This window comes from Acartia tonsa, chromosome 14 (genome assembly GCF_053477335.1).
Source record: "Acartia tonsa isolate MP-2025a chromosome 14, ASM5347733v1, whole genome shotgun sequence".
In the NCBI taxonomy this organism is placed as follows: domain Eukaryota; kingdom Metazoa; phylum Arthropoda; class Copepoda; order Calanoida; family Acartiidae; genus Acartia; species Acartia tonsa.
Genome location: NC_137273.1, coordinates 28,136,920 through 28,156,267, shown reverse-complemented (window position 1 = coordinate 28,156,267; position 19,348 = coordinate 28,136,920). Strand labels below are relative to the sequence as shown.

The following is a 19,348-nucleotide window of genomic DNA, read 5'->3' as shown; positions in this document are numbered from 1 at the left end:
AATATCCATAACAAAATATATAGAATACGAGAGCAAAAATTGAGATTTAAACACGTAAAAAATTGAAAAATTGCTCAAATTTAAATACATATACCAACGTATGTATATTGTATAGTGTATACTTTACTTATATACATACCCTATTAAACGAGTGGTTTCGCTTTAAAAAAAATTACCTTCAGCTCCAGGTTTAGCCGCATGGTTGATAGAAGTGATTGGTTGATAACTTTGTGTCAGTGGACTGTAAACAAAATATTGCGTTTCTACGTTCTCCTCTCCTAAAAAAAAGGAATCTAAACTTCGTAATAGGTATAAAGTTTAGATATTGGTATTTTTTCAGTATTTTCAAGGATTATAGGAATGGGAACATGGGCTATTAATTAAATTTTAGAATCTAACTCAAAATCTAATTCAAAATGCTAAAAAAGTGCATACGAAAAAGGTCACCAACACAGAGACCCAGTTAATTGTCTATGTTATACGCATATACTTAATACATTTATTTTATCACTAAATAAAAACCAAAACACATAACATAAATCTACCTTGTAAAGGCACTTCCATCGTTTCGACATTAGTTTTTTCTTCAGTCTCAATCTAAATGAATATTTTTGCATCTGTACTACAAAGTAAAACGATGGCTGTCCTTCCATCTGTCTGTCTTCTGTAAGAAGCTTAAGATCTTGGTAACAGCTCTTCTTTGCAGGGAATATAGCAAAAGGTACTGCAATCATAGATCTAAGCTATTCTCTTGGGGGGTACGACACTATCGACCCCACAAAAAAAACGTTTCCGTCCACCCCTTCCCCCCTATTTTTTACATTAATTTTTCCCATCACTTATTTTGGCGAAGCCACTAGTGTACAATATAGAGTTGTAATTACTATCTAAACTAAAGAAAATCATTCAATAATCAAAAAAAAAATTACGTTTTATGAAAAGTTTTAAAAAGTTTGATGATTTCATAGATTTTATAAAAACTTACATTGTTTGCTTCATTTTTGTCTAAGGATCCCAAATCTACCAAATCAGGCCTCATACCAATATCCAAGCATCTGAACATGGAAAAAAACATATCAGGGTTGGTCCAAAGCTGATGTATAAGAGGGTAAAATTCCGTTTAAGTGCACTTTATCATGAATGTTAAAGAAATGGGAAAAAATTAGAGTCAATACACAAACCGTTTAATTTTCAATTTTAAATAAGCCAACGAATAAGAATTATTAGCAAAACTATCGGACAAGGCGTTAAAACTTCGAAACCATGCGTTTTTTCTAGTATTTACTTACTTTTTCAGTCTACATTGTTTGCAAGCAGTTCTTGTAGATTCAGTAATTAAACAGTGTCCCACATTATTCTTGGCCACACATGTATATTTGTTCAACAGATTTCTTCGGAAAAAAGCCCTAAATATATAATTGTATTAGTTGTAGTAGCGAAGCTTTAGACACAAAGTAATTTTGTAGGTATGTTTGTCTGTTGTCCTCTCAGTGAGAATTATTTAAAAAGGCATCTATGTATATGTATTTGAAATCAGGGAGTAAGGGAGGGGACAATGGGCAGTTAATTCAATTTTATAGTTGTCATCCTTTAAGGTTGAAAACCCAGATATTTCCAGATAAAAAATTTTTTTTTATCACCTCTTGGGGCAAAGCCCCTAGAGGCTAGTTTCCAGATAAAACAAGTATTTGCAATGTAGCAACCTTTAGTGGAAATTTTTGACTTTTTGAATTGTTTTTAATTCGAAATGCACCATCCTTAAACTGATGCTTTACTACAAGCCTTTGATTCTAGAGATCATAACCTTTGTTTACAATTCATTTCCATAATTGTTATTATTTAAACTTCGGAAAATTAAGGAAACAGACCATTTTACTTTTACAACTTCTTTTACCCAAATTTTTTTATTGTATTTATTAAAAAGCTTAGACATGAAAAAGCCTTTAAATAATTATATTACAAAACTTACTAAAACAATTACCTTCCTACAGAACTTTTAACTCAAGTTATTTCATTTAACGAAATAAAAATGAGATACCTTGCGTCAAAATTTCATACTACATAAATAAAATAGTTGAGAACATAAGTACATCTTAATTTTAAAGATCTTAAGGTTTAAGTTACATATTTTAGGATAACTGGTAGCTGCGCTCCTAGCATCCAGGACAGAAAAATAAAATAACACCATCTTGAGATTTTAATGATAAACAAACCTTGAACAACTCAGGACTTCGTGAATTTTCCCTAAAATTTTGAAATTAATCGGATCATTAATTACAGAAATATTAAGCTAAAGACAAAAAACTTTTGCTTTTACATTAAAACAATAAGAAACATCTAACATGTCTAAAGTAACGAAAAGAGCTAACTGTTACGGACGTACAAATGTGCGGGACCTAATTATAGGAAGGCTTTCCTCATAATAACTAATAATCTTAATATAATTTCTTTTTAAAACGCATTAATCGGAATTAATTAACATTAAACAAGAATTAGATATAAAAATGTAATGATCCAATTTACAAAATAATTTTCAAAATCAAAATATTCTGTCTGCTTGTTATTGTTTATCTTTTTGTTGACGCGCTAGTTTGCCGCGAGATTATGCATGATTTTGCGTGACGTCATTCACAATTGGTACCCAAGATTGGTTAGAAACTGCTAAATTCTTGCATGTTCCCTTTAAGCCAGTCCCCAAAGTCTAAGTCTCCTAAAAATTGAATATTCGATCCATTGTCCCCTCCCTTACTCCCTGATTTGAAATGATTGGATTGTGCTTTTTCAGGAATATACCTTCTGGTGCTGTTGTGGTTTAAGGCTATTTTATAATAAGGAGGGACAACCACCTCATAAAAAAAATTGTAACTCCTTAACCCCTTTAAAGTTTTTCTGCAAATGACATTAATGATGATATTTAATAATTTTTTTAATAATTTCAATTTTTTTCATAAAAAAAAAAGTGAAACCTAATTTTTTAGTCGATATAACTATATTAAGCATAAACCTAGTGTATTTCTCAAAAATACTCAGGTTCAATGCTGGAAGGTGCTTAAAAGCAATTGATCTCGTTCGTGCATAGTCCCATTTGTTCTAAAACCCTAACTAATAGCTATAGGTATAGTATTAACCTGCAAGAATAACAGCAGATGGCCCCGTAGTGTTGATGAGGTCTGGCCGGACTTCCACAAACCAAGCATGACCTTGTTAGCTGCAGCCGCCGAGCTAAACTAAATTAAAGATATATTTGTCTCATCGTATTATTGACAGCTTTACGATGGTATTATAATGAAAAATTATATGATTAAAACCAGCTTTGTTGGCACCGAGAGGCCGAAGACCAGGGCTAACAAAACTGGTATTAATTCTTTGATTTTTAATTTAATATTTGTGGGAAAACGTCTGTAATACGATGCTATACATGAATTTTAAGTATGGCTGAGAACCGGTTCTATTCCAGGGGATAATAATCGGTTTCAAAGCCGTACTGGAAAAGATCTTCAACAAATTGACAATCTTAATTTTTAAAAACATTTTTTTTTATGTTTTTGAATATATTCTGTTGTTATTATGATTAAATTTCAAAAACCATTTAAAATGTTATTTTCCATAATCCAACTTACAATTTCTTCAGCTTTATTTCTTTTCAAAATTTAAGTGTAGACTTTTGTTTACATATATTGTTTATTTTACCTTCGTTAATTTTAGAATCTCGTGGCATTTCGCTAGGCAACAGTGAATTTCAGATTTATAAAAATTGTCGTACAACCAAACTTGAGTTCTAGAAATAAAAAATTCAATTAAAAATGCGTCAAAAGATGAAAGTTTGTTTATAATTCATTCAAAAAAAGCTCTTGTCAAAATATTCAAAATGCTTTCAATTCCCATCAGGGGTGTATATTTTCAAATTTGACCCGGATGAAGGGGGGGGGGGGGGGGGGGTGAAATAAAAAATATGTGGTTTGGGGGGAAAAAATGTAAAAATTAAGAGGACTGAAAGCATTTTTTTCTATTTTTCTCCCCTCTTTGGTGAAAAAAAACTAAAAAATATGTGGAAGGGGGCATAATATGAATAAAATACCTAAAGAGTTCTGAAAATATTTTTCCATTTTATCCCCTTCCTTGCTAGAAAAAACTAGGAGGGGAAAAAAATAAAAATAAATTGTAGCCAGGGAAAAAAATAAATCTTGTGCAGAATATATACAACCCTGATTCCCATAAAAGGAAAGGAAAGGGTGTAAGTGCTTTTTAGTGAACTCGAATTTTAAAGGAGTAACAACACTGGAATGTGGCATAGCAGTTGCTTTAATAGTTTATATTATAGATACAATGTGGAAATGATTACCAATTGTTTTAATAACTAAGAAATTAAGGACAAAATGGTCTCAAATAAGTTTTTATGCTGATTTTTTGGTGAGAAAAAAGACTTACCATAATTCTAAATTCTTATCTAAAATTTCTAGATCCAAAGATTTCAGGACATTTTGTCTGAAATGTTTAAAGAGGTCTTTTTGTACTGTAGTTAATCAATTTAATACATATATAATACATAGAAATTATATTATTTATCATACCTAACAAATATAAATAAAAATACCTATAATACTTAAAATATAGGTATAGAACATGCTAAAAGAAATTACAGAAGTTTATTTTTTTGTTCTTAAGGTAACTATTTAATAAATCTTTGACCAAGATGATTTAAGAGAAAAAAAAGTAGAAATTAGTTGTTATGTTGCTTTAAAATGTTTTTAATCTACAAAAGAATTAATTTGATTATCATTATTTTTATTCCCGCTTTGGCGTTTAACATTTTCATGATAATCTTTAATGTAACCTTTCTACTTATTCAAGTGTCTTGTTAATAAATATATCGGCACACCTAAAAAGAAAAATGATTTAAAACAATATGTTTTTATGTCTTTAAGTTAGTTTGTGTGTTTTCTATTCAATTTGCCAGTAGCTATGCCTAATACTTTTTTTGTATTGAAACTGAGTGTCTGCTTGTGGATCTATCTGGCCGTTTTACTGTACCTGTTTTCTGTATTTATTTATGTGTATATTTAGCTCTGTAATTTGAATTATGGCTGTCTAAATTATTGACTCATTTTATCTGTTTGTCGGTCATGTTGATTTAGCAATATTTGCTTAAATATATTTCTGTATATCTGGCTGTCTATCTGTATGTCTATGTTCAATGGTCATTTGTCTGTATGTCTCTATGCCTGCCTATCTGTGAGAGTCTTTCTAGCTATTTATCCCCAAACTTTCTGTTAATCTGTTTTGTAGACCGTTATTACGTCTGGTCATCCGTCGACCTACATGCTAGTCTCTTCATGTTTATCATTATACAATATGCTTTTTATCTGTATGTCTGTCCGTCCGTCTGTAGATCTGTTTTACCATCCATTTACCTTCCCATGTTCATTACAAGACTGATAATCTCCTCTGTTTCTTGACTGGCCTCAGCTGGATCAGGATTTACTGATGTTATATATCTAAAAAAAAAAAATCTTGTAATAGTTCTTTATGACAACGTATTGACTGTAATTGTATATGATACATAATTGTTTGATATTGCTCAGAATCGGTTTTAATCCAGTGGATATTTACAAGTTACGAAGCCATACTTGAACAAGTTTATGTGCTATTGCATATTCAAAAAGCTTTGTCATTACTTGACTTGGTAATTGTCAAAATATTACGCATACTGAAGTCACGGGGTTTCTTATACCTCAAGTTGCGAAGGTGTTCTTTAATTTGGGTCTATACCTCCGTCCATACGTAAAGGTTAGCTCTTTCGTTAATTTTTCGATATCAAATCGATTCTTGTCAAGGTGCAATTTAGAAAGCATAGCAACTGTATAATCATTTCCAGGAAGTCTTACGTCTAATCAAAACATACTGATTTTCATTAATTTATGATATAAATATTCTATTCATCTGAGTTTTGGAATAATGATTCCAAAGACATCAATATTGTGTTTATTAAGTTCGTACAATTTATTAGTGTTCGTTTGTTCTACCGGTTGATTTTAGAGCTTCGGATTTATGGATGTTGTCATTATATTAACCTGTTCATGAGGGTGGCAAGTTCTTTCATGAATCTTTGCAGATTTTTGTTCTTGGCAAATGGAGAATTCTCTGGCTGCAGAATACAACACATCATCACTTAATTAAAGGGATACGTCAAGCATTTTGTATATAATTATTTGGATCAACTGCAGTTCACGGTAAAATATTCCTGGTAACGAATATTTCCAAAAATCTATGAATTTTAATGGCTACTAGCTGCGAAACGGCTGAAAGTACCGATCATGCCCGCACACTGTTATAAGCGGCATAAGAAGGCCTACAAATAATCTGGAATAGCCATAAATAAATAATGCATGATTAACTCGCAGTGCAGAGAAATGCGCGAAAAAGACCTAGTTTACGCGTTTGTTCTTCAGTGAAGCCTTTCCTGTGCATCATTGGATCTTGGCTATTCCAGATTATTTGTAGGCCTTCTTATGCCGCTTAAAATAATGTGCGGGTATGATCTGTACGTTCAGTCGTTTGGCAGCTAGCAGCCTTTAAAAATATTCGTTACCAGGAATATTTTACCGTGAACTGCAGTTGATCCAATTATTTTGACATAGATTTACACACTTTGTTTACATTGAAATAAATACAATCAAAGGCTTTGAGAAAGTCAAACTAACAATAAATTGATATAAAAGTAATATAATAACTTTCTGTCTATGTGATGTCGCTATCCGCTGGACAGATATGATTCTTTTTACAATCAATTTTCTGATAGGTCACAACATAATATTAATTTATCATTTTATTGTTTAAAATAAAATATTAAAAGCACTATTAGGTAAGTATCTGTTATTGCTTTTTGGATTTTTAAATTTCATAGGCTTCGCTTTTACAGACGTTGTTATCCTTGTTATAAAAAATCTTACTTGTAATTCCGATGAGTTTAGGATACTTCCTATATTTCTGAAAAAAAATATTTTAATTGAGACAATATAAAAATTGAACCTAATCTAAAATTATAATTTGTCCATACCATAATCGTAAGGTACAAGACAATGGACAATAAAAATTACCCCTTCTTTAACTTAAATATTCGTTGATAAGTTTGGACACAGTTTCAAGCAACTCTTCAAGATGTAATAAAGGTCCCTAATGTTATCTAACACAAAAAGGTGAAAATTATACAGAAAACGTGAAGAGAAAAAAATATATACAATGTGTTTCAGAAAAAACTGCGTTTTCCAATTTTGGGAATCAACCAGAAGGAGCATGAAAAAATAAATTATAGGTCCATATTCTCTGTAAAAATGTACATAACATTTTGATTTACTTAAGGTGTTTTTCGATATCTCTAAAAATGTGGCTGTACTGATAGGTACATGTAGGTTAAAAATGCCTGATCCTAAATCTGTGACAACAATTAAATTCAATTAATTTATTTTTTTGCAACATATAGGTTGAAAAGTACAATATTTAATTAATCAAAGGTTAAATCAATGTCCCCATTTGAGATTTTTTACATATTTTCTTTTTTTGGCTACATGCAAAGTGCTTTTTAGGTTCTTCAGAATTTAGTTTTTTCTATTTCTCTATTGCAAAGGCATTTTTCATAAAAAATCTCTTTTAATTCCATGCGCATTTAAAAATAAAACAAGTAACTTTTTAATTCATTTCAATATCTTCAAAAAAAAAAGCAAGCTATCTTAGTTTGAAAATGTCGTTAAAAGTGCTTCTAATTATATTATGTTAGGTTAATATGTCACAATTGTCAAATCAAAAGGGATTAAGAGATTAAAAGGGAAGGGGCAAGAGGAGCGGTTATGAGATCATAATTGTATGATCATAATTGAATTGTAACTAAAGCAAAAATAAACTTGGTTATTTATTCTTAAAAAAAGCATTATTGAATTAAATTTAAATGTAATTATTAGAATAATTATATTTGGTTGAGCATGCTATAATGTCGTTTTCAAGTAAAAAAGAATTTAATTGGACGTTATAGCCCTAAATTCTGCAAGAATAAAGCAACACACATACATTTTGAATTCTTGAAGCTCTAAAAAGTACTATTGTTTTAAGAGATATTAAAAAACACCTTTTATAAAATTGATCCATATTTAATTTGTTTTATATTCTTTTTTTTCTTTTCGTCTTCTTTAAAAAGGGGCTTCAGGAATCAAATACACTATCCCCATTTTGGTCAAGATAGTACTCCTGTAGCTCCTGGTGCATATCCTGAAAATTTTACTTCTTTTCCACCAATTTATATTTAGTTAATAATTAATCTCTTAGTATATATTATTTTATTTTGTATGAGACTAAACATCATAATGTAAACTCTAAATTGTCGATAGATAGCAGCAATTTAGAGTATTGTATGTGCTATCTCCTAAGCTAGGGGGTACTTGGCAGCACCAAATAAACATTATTATTATTATTATTATTTTTTCATACTCCTACTAGTTGTTTCCCAAAACCGGAAAACGCAGTTTTATTTGAAACACCCTGTATAAAAACATATGAATTGGGAAAGATAATTCTAATGCATCATTATTTCAACAGAGGGGACAAGAACCGACCCAAATACGATTTTGAAGTTTGGCTGCAAAAAAAATCTACCTGTCCTAAAGATCTCATTGTGTCCATGTAAAATATTTCATCATCATAGGAAGAACACCACGGGGATCTTAATAATTAAATATGTTATCATGATGTAGTTTTTAAATACTAGAGGCTACGCCCCTAGAGGCCTCTAGGAGCACTTAAGATAAGGAGCAGTCGACCTCCCACCCTACATTTTCAATTTAAGTTTTAAAAATTAAAACAAAAACAAAAATTTTGGAGGGTTGAATCATTATTGGGAGGGTGGAGATACCCTCCCCAACAATAGATAAAAACCATCTCTAAGCCTATAAAAAGCTTCATTGTAAAAGATAACCATATCGGTTCAGAGGTTAGCGAGAACCTTCGCAACAGACAAAAAATGCTTACTACTTTATAATATAAGAAAGGACGAGATTCTAGTAATCAGGGGTAGCTATTGTAACAATAAACTCTACAAAAAAAATCACGAAACCTTCTAAAGTATTTAGAAGCATAATTTGTTTTCTCATGTAAGTGAAGAGGGGTGGGTAAGAAGGAGAGGAAAGGGGAATGGGGTTGTGGGGAAATTTTCCTTTATAATTGTTTGTCAGAATATCATTCCATGGCCCTGATTGTAATTCAATTGTAATCAGACACAAGAATTAAAAATTATGGGATAAATTCCGATTTTGTTAATCTTAAACCCTGGCAGATACCAGCCTCCCTACCCCAAATTTAAAACTTAATTGAAAAATTTATGGTTAAAGAGGGACTATATAATGGACAAGACTTTTAATTTCCATTGGCTAATAAGTGCAAGGACAGAAACATGGCTTATTCCTCCCCCCCCCCCCCACTCCCCAAATCCTAGATATATTACTTACTTGAAGCAAACTAGACTTTCTGGTTCAACTGGAGGATAATTCTTGAAATGACTCAGTTTTTCTTCAATAAATTCTTTATTCTCCTCGCTCCAACAAATGTTATCCATGTTCTGTGCATTTAAAAAGAAAACAATTAAACTTCAAATAAAACAACCTGTAAAATATTCTAAAAAACTTATTATTTTAACCCTGACTGTGGCTTAACATTTAGTGCATCTGCTCGTCGTTGAGGCGGTGATGTTTGATGTTATAACTAAAGCCGTCACATGTGATTCCTATTGCTGCTCCTTCATATATGCATCATTCTAGTTAAAGTAGGATAAATGCCTTGGGCCAAAAGATGCAAAACTCATTAACATCCACAGTTAGGACTGACAGACAAATGTCTTTGTTGGGTGTTACTTAATCTTATACATAGGGTGTTGAAACAGAAAATGAGATATTGGCTTCTCTTAGTTATCCTTTGTTGTTAAAATTGACAGATGTCCCAAAATAAGTTTTTAATTGTTGCCTGGGAATAAAGGTCAGCGTATCCTTTGGTATCCATGGAGAAAAATACCGCTTGATCAATCTAATAAATAAAAATAATTTTAACTTAATAAACTGTAGCCTGTAAGTAATAATAAATTCAAAATAAAGAGTTCATAATTTAATAATATAAGTTTCTTTATTGTACAATTAAGAATGATGATGCAAATTACCCCTTCAGCAGAAAAAAAAATTGGTTGAAAAATTTGAGCATAGCAAGTTTGAAACAACCAATTACGATTAAATAAAAGTATCCAAAGTTTTTAAAGCCATCTATAAAAAATTAATAAACTTTGGGCACCTACCAGTTCAATTTCAATACCTGACACGCTATATCATATGAGTATTCCAAGACTTTGACTAGAAAATTTTCTGGAAATCTTCCAAATCTTGTTGGGATTAAACTGTTGCCATAACCTTTCACTAAAAAGTATGTCTGTTAGAAATAATCAAACAAGGATGACAACATCAATAAGTAGCGACGTCAAAAATCATACCCCTAAGAAGTCATGATAACCTAGTGCATAACCATATTGCAGCCGTCTATCTAAATTGGGCATGTTAGAATTGTCCTATGAATTACAAACTCTATAATCGTTACCAGAAAGTATGTACGACGTACGTCCATTTAAAACATGTCGAAAACATAACTTATTGAATTTATAAACTTAATGAACTTACCAATCTTCATGAGCACTTCTTTTCCTTCGTCGGGAGGTCCCTTATACTTCCTCCACGAACTTTCTAAGGAAAGAGTAAGAAGGATATCATCAGGGACTAGGGAATGTGATTCAGACAAACATTTCTAAGTGAACATTTCCCCACAGCCATCTTCTCTTATTTCTACCCTTCTTACTCACTTCCCTTCAGCTATATCAAAAAACAAGTTTTACGCCAATTCTACGCCAACAAAATATTTAATTTTGGTGCTACTCCCTTAGATTTAGAGATAATTGGGTAAAATCTTTTTGGGTGAGTCAAAAGGTAATTGCCCCAATTTTTTGCATTTATCTCCAAATTAGACGATTTGGAATCATTTGAGACCATGTTATTTTTATCAAAAATGTTTCCACTTTTTATTAACCCTGATATTGAAATTTATCCTTTATAATCATTGAGACTGAAAACGTCGGTTTCAGGCTATTTAATGTCCAGCGGAATGTTCTAAACGCAGAAACTTACCTTTTCCTTCAACAATATCCAGAAAAACATCGCAATATTTGAAATATTTGTCTTCTTCGTTGACCCTCATCTCCTAGATCATGAGTAGAGCGTGCACATTAACCAAATAAAAGGGGTTTTGTTCAGGGACCTAAATGGATAAGACAATGGCCGATACAATTTGATGTACATACCATAACCCAATGATGATACACAAAATTACCCCTTCTGTACATTATAAATAGTGATTGGAACGTTTGGACAATCTAATAAATAAACCAACCAATCAAAATTCAATAAAAGTCCCCATGGTTGGTAAGTCTACGAATAAGAAAACGCAATTATAAGACTTTGGGGATCAAAGTAATAAACAGCACAATGTCCCTTCCCTCCCTGTTTTTTTTTAAATATAGAAATTCAGGTCCTACTTTGAGAGAAGAATTTGACTGGTTGATTCCAAATAGGTCTACGCTCAATTTTCCAGTTTAGTTTAAAAAAAACACACTTTTTAGGTGGGAGAGAGGAGATATATTTTTTCCAGTGGCGATTTCTCTTGGGCACTTGGAGGTCCAGCCCTCTAACAAAATATTTATAAACCTTCCCTGGACTAAAAAGAAGCTTTACTTTAAAGGAAAACCACGTTGGTTTAGGTGGTTAGCGAGATCTTCAGATACATAAAAATTACAGACATCCTGTTATTTTTATGTATGATATAAATTCATAGAGAGAGGCGACAATGAGCTGTTTATTACACTAGTCCCCATAAGTTTATAAAAGTGTATTCTTATTCGTTAGCTTAATAACTTTGGAAGCTTTAGTGCATTTAGATTAGTTGGTTTATTAAGTTAAATGTTCAAACGTTTTTAACCACTAATTGTAATCTACAGAAGGCGTAATTTTGTGCATCATCTGCAATTCTCTTATCCCTTTATATTAGATCCTTACATAAATTGCAATATCCACTGGGCCCTTATCATGCACGCCAGCCCTGACCTTGACGACATCATTGCTGAGCTGATCCTTGACCAAGGTGAGCTGGGTCAACAGAAATTCTTCCTCCACATTAAACTCCAGGTATGGTCCCTATAACATACGCATCATTATTGTCTGTCAGGTTTAAAAAATCAAAAAGGGGGTGTTTATTCTTCACAAGTTCCCCTGCTAAATCATAATATGTAGCTATTAAAATTACGTGATTTCTAAGCTATTCAGATACAGAGCCAAACATGACATACTCTTACTTTGATTTAAAAATTAAAACTGACCTTCATAGTTTTTATGCAGGTCATACTAAACGGTCTTTTCTTGGATCTTACGGCGACCAACTCTGAACTTTGTTTTTTCGAGCATTTTTTATCACTTTTTGAAGTTTGAGCTGAATTTTTCTCTAATAGATAGTTCCATTAAGATAATTTAGTTAACAGGATGTTACCTAGGTATCATTTCCAATTTTTAACAGCAAAGCTTTACTAAAATTTAGGTCGGTCCGTAAGTTAAGAAAGCATAGCAACTCTATAATAAATACCAGAAAGTTTATATGTTTATTTAAACATGATGATTATTTCCTTTAAAAAAATATTAAAATTTTATATTAATATTAAAGAGGAGTATGCACGAACGAGAGCAAATGATTCTAAGCACATTATAGCAGTGATTCTAAATGTTTTTTTTTGTGAATATAATAGGGTTAAGTAAAAGTTTAATATCGTTATATCAATTTTAAAAATTTAAGTTTCACAATGGTTTTGTATGAAATTTTTTTGAAATATTAGGCATTTATGGGCTATATATCATCGAATGTTTTATTGAGTTCAAACTGCTATGACACAAAAGTATATAAACTTTTGCGATAAAAAATGTTAATTTAAAAAAGGGGTAGTAACTTGTAATATAGTAAAACATTTTTTAAGTGTTCTTTCATAATTTACAGCATTTAATTATTATCTATTTTAATCTTTGAACTCGACAAAACATTTGATGATATTTCAATGCTTAACTTTTCAAAGTTTTATTCATTGAAAACCAGTGAAACATAATTTTTTTATACAAAACATAACCCTAGTAAATTCACATAAAAAAATTATTAAGTATCTCTGCTGAAAGGTGCTTAGAATCACTTGCTCTCGTTCGTGCATAGTCCCCTTTAAGTTTCTCTATTATCAAGTCTTAAAAATGTAAATATGTTCATATTAAGCATAATGAATTGTACAATTGGATAGATTAATTCTAAATAAGTTCGTTGTTACTCTATATTTCTTAAGATTCGTTTATCTGACTTTCTGATTTGTGAAGCTCCGCTTTTATGAATGTTGTCATCCTTGTTAAAATATGCATTGTGTCAAAAGCTCTCAATAGAACTATCCCTTTTGCCTCCTTGTCACTTGTCTCAGTAAAGATATAGGCTTGGGGTTCAAATGTATTTGTACTGAATAAAACAGGATCAGGATTTACATGACATGGACATAACTTATTGGTCAAATCGTTCATCCAGAAGGAGAGAAAGGCATGTGGTAAAAGGGGGGGGGGTCGTTATTTTAGCAAGCTACATGTTTCACTTTATTAGATTACATGATAATCTGGTGTTAGCTCCAAGTAATAATAAATCCATTTTCAAGGAATAATAATAATAGACAAATACTGAAATCTATGTTCCTAAAAAGTAAAAACTAGTAAAAAATTCATTACCATATTCTGGAATTTTTCATAAAGCTTGCAATTGCATATGCTTAACAATTGAGCATTAAGCAAGAATGGGCTTTAATTTTATGGATTTTTTGTTTGTAATCCTGATTCTTGTACCAGCTAATATTTGTGATCAAATTTGATACAGGAATCTCATCTAGATCCAACCTGTCAGTGTCCACACTTTCTATATTCTCCATCCTGAAAAAAAGTTTCTGTAAAAACTAAAACTAATGGTGATTGAATGTATAAATATTTTATCAATGGTAGGAGTATTATTTGTCAGCATATCCGCAAGATTCTGCTGAAAACAGACTAAATTTCTGCTGGTTGTAACAAAAAAAACTATTATCAGTAGATTTTTAAACTGATATTTGCAAATGGGAGGATAACAATGTAAATTATCCGCGACCGTGGCTAAACACGTAGCGCATTCGCTCGTCGTCGGGGAGGTGATAGGTTCGAATCAGGTACGCAAAATTAATAGTCAGAGTAGGGGGAATGCCAAGGCCCAAAATAGGCGCTACTCCTTGACTATTGACTCTAGGGGCGTGGTCCTCTCCACGTCAACTTTGAACATACTCTGCGTTTTAAATTGCAATGTAACACGCTCAATCGCCTAGGGTATCAACACCCATCTGACAACAAACCCTTTGATTGCATGACCTTTGTCTGAGAGGTCCTAACTGTGCATGGTAGTGAGTTGCGCCTGTTTTTGGGCCAAGGCAATTTTTTTATTGACATGTTTGAAATATTACAAGTGTCACGTGAAAATATACCTAAGGGAAATATTATGAGAAAAAAAAATTTATCACAGAACAGTCTAATTTGGCGAAAAAAAGGCAAAAAAAATACTATAGTGCCGAATTTTAGAGCTGTAACTCTTTTAGGGGTTGAGATCATGCGCGCTTTACTTTTGGTTTTAAAAAGTGGCACATCCCCCTCCCCCTTTAGAGTAAAGCAAGAAGAAAAACAGAATTTGCAAAATAAGGGAGTAAAAAGAAAGATAGAGGTAGTTGAAACTAAAATACATTTGAGACGTAATATGGTTTAATATAAGCCATTTAAAAATGTTTCAAAATTAAAATTATTGATTATGTCAAAATCTAGGTATCCATAAATTCAGTTTTTGTACAAAAAAATTTATTACCTTCTTTTTTTGGGATAAGTATCAGAGAAATCTTCAGTTAACATGTTTTCCATTGGTGAAAATATTTCTATATCTAGTTCAGATAAATTAGTAGCAGCATTAGGAACTATTTCTGTTTCACAGTAAAGGCTTTTATTTGGAGTTTCATTATGGTAAGTGCTAGCTGCAATAATTTGGGATTTCTGGAGGGCATAATCATTGTTGGCTGGGTGTAGCTGTACATTTATTTGTGCTTGTTCGGCATATTCATTGTACTAAGGTTGAAGACAGTATTAGAATTATTAACAAGTTCAATTATGTCCAATAGTATTGATGCTTACTTAAAATGATCAGCTGATTATAAGAGCATACATTGACAATTGAAGAACCGAATAGAAACCAGCATTAAGGAGGAAATGGGAACAGAAGGACAGATGAGTTGTAGAGTATCTTCTATATACCAAAAGAAAGAATTCAAGAACTTTCATAGCTTTAGAACCAGTGGGTGAATAACCAATAACTCCCCCAACCACTACCCATTTGATTTTTTTTAAAAGCCTCTTTTTAAAGTTATGTTTAGTAAGAAAAGAAATAAAGCCCTGAAGGATATTAGGCACTCCACTTAGTTCCTGAAAATTGACTATCTAGGTATATCCTAACAAAAAAAAAACAATATTTTAACTGGCCAAAAAATATTTTACTTAACTTATCTCCTAATAATTTGCAATTCTTTAAAATTTCTATAATTCTAATTTTCATCCCTCATGTGAAGATACTTTTAGTGAACATCTTTCTTGAAAAGGCAAATTAGATGGGTTTGTTGAATCAGATAGACATGTCTGTTGGATTACAGGATGGATATCATAACTTTGGTTCACTTGTTGATTGCTGGTACGATATAGTTTCATTGAGGTTATTCAAGAGTTTTGCTATTTAAATTGATGTTCAAAATTTACGATTATTGGTGGAAAAGTGTAAACTCAATAAAAGTAGTTTTAAAGCCAACTAATTTGAGAACTTGTTTACATATATGATATAGAACTTGAAGAAAAGGTTTCTTTTTGTTGTTTCTCTTCTCACTTCACAAAAGTTCTGGGATGGTTTTAGGCTAGTATTATTTTTAAATTGCATGAAACAATGAGTATAATGTACGTATAAGAATAAATGGGTACAACTTTAGACCAAGGTATCTCAAAAACGTCATATATTAAAATATATAATTAAACAACATTATGCTCAGGAACACTGATTTTTTATGCAATCCTCTTGATGAAACAATACCTTTGATATTGGTCACTACATGCTGGACTATATAAAATCTCAGCTTCTTTAATTTGATTGTGCATAAAATCATTGCTTTTATTGGTTTCTTCAGATTGCAAGTGATCACCAACGAAAGAAGAATTTTCAGTATCTGTACAATTGTATGGGGCAAGTTTTGAAGTTTCTTGGTTGGTCTGGGTAATGTTTTTATGAAAATTTTGCTTCATAAATGAAAACTAGAATATTTGAACACACATTTCATTAACAGGTTTTGTAGAGAATTTAATATAAGAGTCTTGAGGGGTGGTTTATAAAAATTTTAAATCACTTTTTTTTTTAGTTATTGAATTATAATTGTAAAATCATGCATTTAGTTTTTTATTTGCAATTTTAAGAAACAAAATAAGGAAAAAAATTGCTGATATCGATTAACTCCGAAAATCAATAAACTTTAATGGCCAGACGGTTCAAAGTATACCTATACGATGCTTGTACATAACTAACAAAAGAGAGTTTACAAATAATGAAATAGTATAATGCACAATTAACTCACAACACACATAATAACAAAAAACACTTATTTTGCGCGCGTTTTCTTAAGTTAATCCTTTCCTTGTACATCATTGGATCTTGGCTAGTCCAGTTTATATAGGCCTTAAACTAATAAGGATGTACAGGATAAACAAAGTTTATACAGTTTTATAGATAATCGATCCCAGGGCCCATTTGCAAATTATCAAAAGAAGATAATTGCTAAGTAATAAAAAAATTTATGAAATCTGTGTTCCTGAAGTTCAATTTGTTGTTTTTGTTGTTGAATAAGTCTTTCTTGTTGTTTTATTATTTCATTTTGTTGGACAAGTAGGTCAAAATAGTCCCTGTTGCTTTTTTCAGTCTTATGGTTTGCCTAATGAAAAAAGGATGTTTGTAGATTAAAGCAAAAGAACAGAGGGGGCATGAGCATAGACGTCCAAGGGGGGGGGGGGGATAATGGGGCGATTACCCCCCCCAAACGAATTTGGGGTGCCTATCCCCAAAATTTTTTTCATTTTACCCCCCCCCCCCATTTAAAATTTATCCCTACCCTGGGGGTGCCGTAGGGTCCCCCAACCATTAAGGAGGGGGTATTTACCCCCCCCAAACAATTTTGGGAAGGTAAATACCCCCCCCCCAAAATAAAAAATCTCTAACAAAAAAAATTTTTGCGCATTTTTAATACTAAATTTTTAATGAAATTTAAATTCACCCCCCCAAAGTTTTACCCCGGTGGTAAATTTTGGGGGGGGGTAAACAAATTTTACCCCTGCCAACAGATTTCAGGGGGGGTAATTACCCCCCCCCCCCAAGCAAATTTTTTCCCCCGGGGTAAAAATTTTACCCCCCCAAAACATTTTTGGGAAGGTAAATACCCCCCCCAAAATAAAAAATCTCTAACAAAAAAAATTTTTGCGCGCTTCGCGCGCATTTTTAATACTAAATTTTTAAAAAAATTTAAATTACCCCCCCCAAAAGTTTTACCCCGGGGGTAAATTTTGGGGGGGGTAAACAAATTTTACCCCTGCCAACAGATTTCAGGGGGGGTAATTACCCCCCCCCAAGCAAATTTTACCCCCAGGGTAAAAATTTTGGGGGGGGGTAAAAAAAATTTGCGGCGCGCTTCGCGCGCCATTTTAACCCCCCAAAAACGAATTAACCCCCCTTTAAAAAATTTTACCCCCCCCCAAAATAAAAAGCTTGGACGCCCCTGGGCATGAGTGAGCTAAATGAAACTCAGCCCACAGATCGGGGACCCTATCCCTATTTTGTAATGGGAAATAAAACACAGCCGAGTCCCTACATAAGAACAGAAAGCAATTTGCTAGTATTCGAAAAGTGTCTTTACCACTTGGGGCTGGTAGATTTATTGATCTAAGTTTGATGAATTGGTAGTTTCACGAAATGCATTTGAACTTAATTTTGAAAATCGTCTTTTTGTGATATATGCAATTAAAAAGACGATTTCAAGTCTTGATATTTTAAAAACTACGTAGTAGAAAAATTAAATTCTTTCAAATATTTGCCATATAAATGTAGTTTAACCCATTAACTAGCAAAAAATATGCGGTTCACTAAATTAAGTTCTAATGCATTTCGTAAAACTACCTTTTTATTTGCACCAATTTTCTAATTAAGCAGGGGTAATGATTTATTCTTATCATATACCCACCGAATCCGTATTGGAAAATGTTTACCTGGTTTTCAGAGCAGCTATCACAACCTTCAGTACTCTGGCTAATCACACTCAAGGGTGTCTCAGGTGAATTAACAGGAAACATTGCCTTCTCAGCGCTGAGGCAGTTCAGAGTATCTTCTACAGACATTTTCGAGAAGGTAACTAGGATAAAGAATTTATAAAAAAAACCAGAACATTTCATGTGAGGTATCTTTAAGAGTATCTTGGAAATATTGGAAATAACAGATTAAAAAATAATCCCTCTAGAAATCCTATTATTTATCCTAATTTGTAATTAAATTTAATTAAATATTTAACTCTAAGAGTTTTTGACGAACATAAAAACGTAGGGACAATTTAAATCACAGAAAAACTTTTTGGTACAAACGTCCTGCAATCAAAGAGTTGGTTATGGTTATCTAAAGGATATTTGGCGTATAACCATCCTCATCATTGAATAAGATTTGGTTCAGATAATAAGATCTTGTGCTGTTTTCTGTCTAATAGGCTATCCCAACTTCTTTAAGAAAAATAAAACTCACTTTAATTCGTAATTCTGATTTGTTGCTATGTAAATGTCATGTTTTCTGAAATAAAAAAATTTTTGTTTAATCTTTAAAAAATCAAATGCGACAATTGTATAAAAACTAAATAACCTAAACAATCCCTGAACCTAAGCTATGTAAAGAGATTTCAATAGGTTTAGTTATTCATAAAATATTAAGCTAAACAAAATATCCTTACTAGTTTATATGTATAAGGGGGGGGGAAGTTTGTACACTTATAGGAAATGAAATTCAGTATCAAATTTTGGGAGGGACGTGTGGGCTTGTGTTTATAGTTATCGACCTAATTCTTTTTGTAAAAGCTCTTATATGACTG

At 32.0% G+C, this 19,348-nt stretch overlaps 2 protein-coding genes across 6 annotated transcripts in view; both read right to left on the bottom strand.

Moving 5' to 3' along the window:
- LOC145305935 (uncharacterized) overlaps window positions 1-4,487 on the bottom strand; it is a 29,177-nt gene extending 24,690 nt beyond the window's left edge. For all 3 annotated transcript variants that reach the window (XM_080147817.1, XM_080147819.1, XM_080147818.1), the window contains exons 1-7: window positions 4,429-4,487; window positions 3,691-3,778; window positions 3,129-3,222; window positions 1,290-1,406; window positions 986-1,055; window positions 546-597; window positions 177-278 (exon numbers count right to left, since the gene is read on the bottom strand). In XM_080147817.1, the coding sequence (XP_080003943.1) occupies window positions 177-278; window positions 546-597; window positions 986-1,055; window positions 1,290-1,406; window positions 3,129-3,222; window positions 3,691-3,718 (463 nt within the window). In that variant the 5' untranslated portion in view covers window positions 3,719-3,778; window positions 4,429-4,487. The remainder of the gene's footprint in view (window positions 1-176; window positions 279-545; window positions 598-985; window positions 1,056-1,289; window positions 1,407-3,128; window positions 3,223-3,690; window positions 3,779-4,428) is intronic.
- LOC145305938 (uncharacterized) lies at window positions 4,480-19,064 on the bottom strand. 3 transcript variants are annotated; one of them, XM_080147835.1, is made up of 20 exons: window positions 19,009-19,064; window positions 18,486-18,628; window positions 17,044-17,161; window positions 16,273-16,492; window positions 15,755-15,879; window positions 15,013-15,268; window positions 13,980-14,063; window positions 13,546-13,605; window positions 12,446-12,569; window positions 12,174-12,263; window positions 11,202-11,274; window positions 10,701-10,763; window positions 10,342-10,442; window positions 10,003-10,062; window positions 9,492-9,601; window positions 8,644-8,710; window positions 6,951-6,987; window positions 6,072-6,168; window positions 5,412-5,495; window positions 4,480-4,879 (listed from the first exon to the last, which is right to left on the bottom strand). In XM_080147835.1, exons 2-20 carry the CDS (start codon window positions 18,612-18,614, stop codon window positions 4,843-4,845), a joined length of 1,935 nt encoding a protein of 644 aa, XP_080003961.1. In that variant the 5' UTR covers window positions 18,615-18,628; window positions 19,009-19,064; the 3' UTR covers window positions 4,480-4,842. The 3 variants fall into 3 exon arrangements, with proteins under 3 accessions (XP_080003961.1, XP_080003962.1, XP_080003963.1); XM_080147836.1 differs by having other exon boundaries at window positions 18,486-18,604; window positions 19,009-19,055; XM_080147837.1 differs by lacking the exons at window positions 15,013-15,268; window positions 15,755-15,879; window positions 16,273-16,492; window positions 17,044-17,161 and having other exon boundaries at window positions 19,009-19,055.
- Window positions 19,065-19,348: the final 284 nt, after the last annotated feature.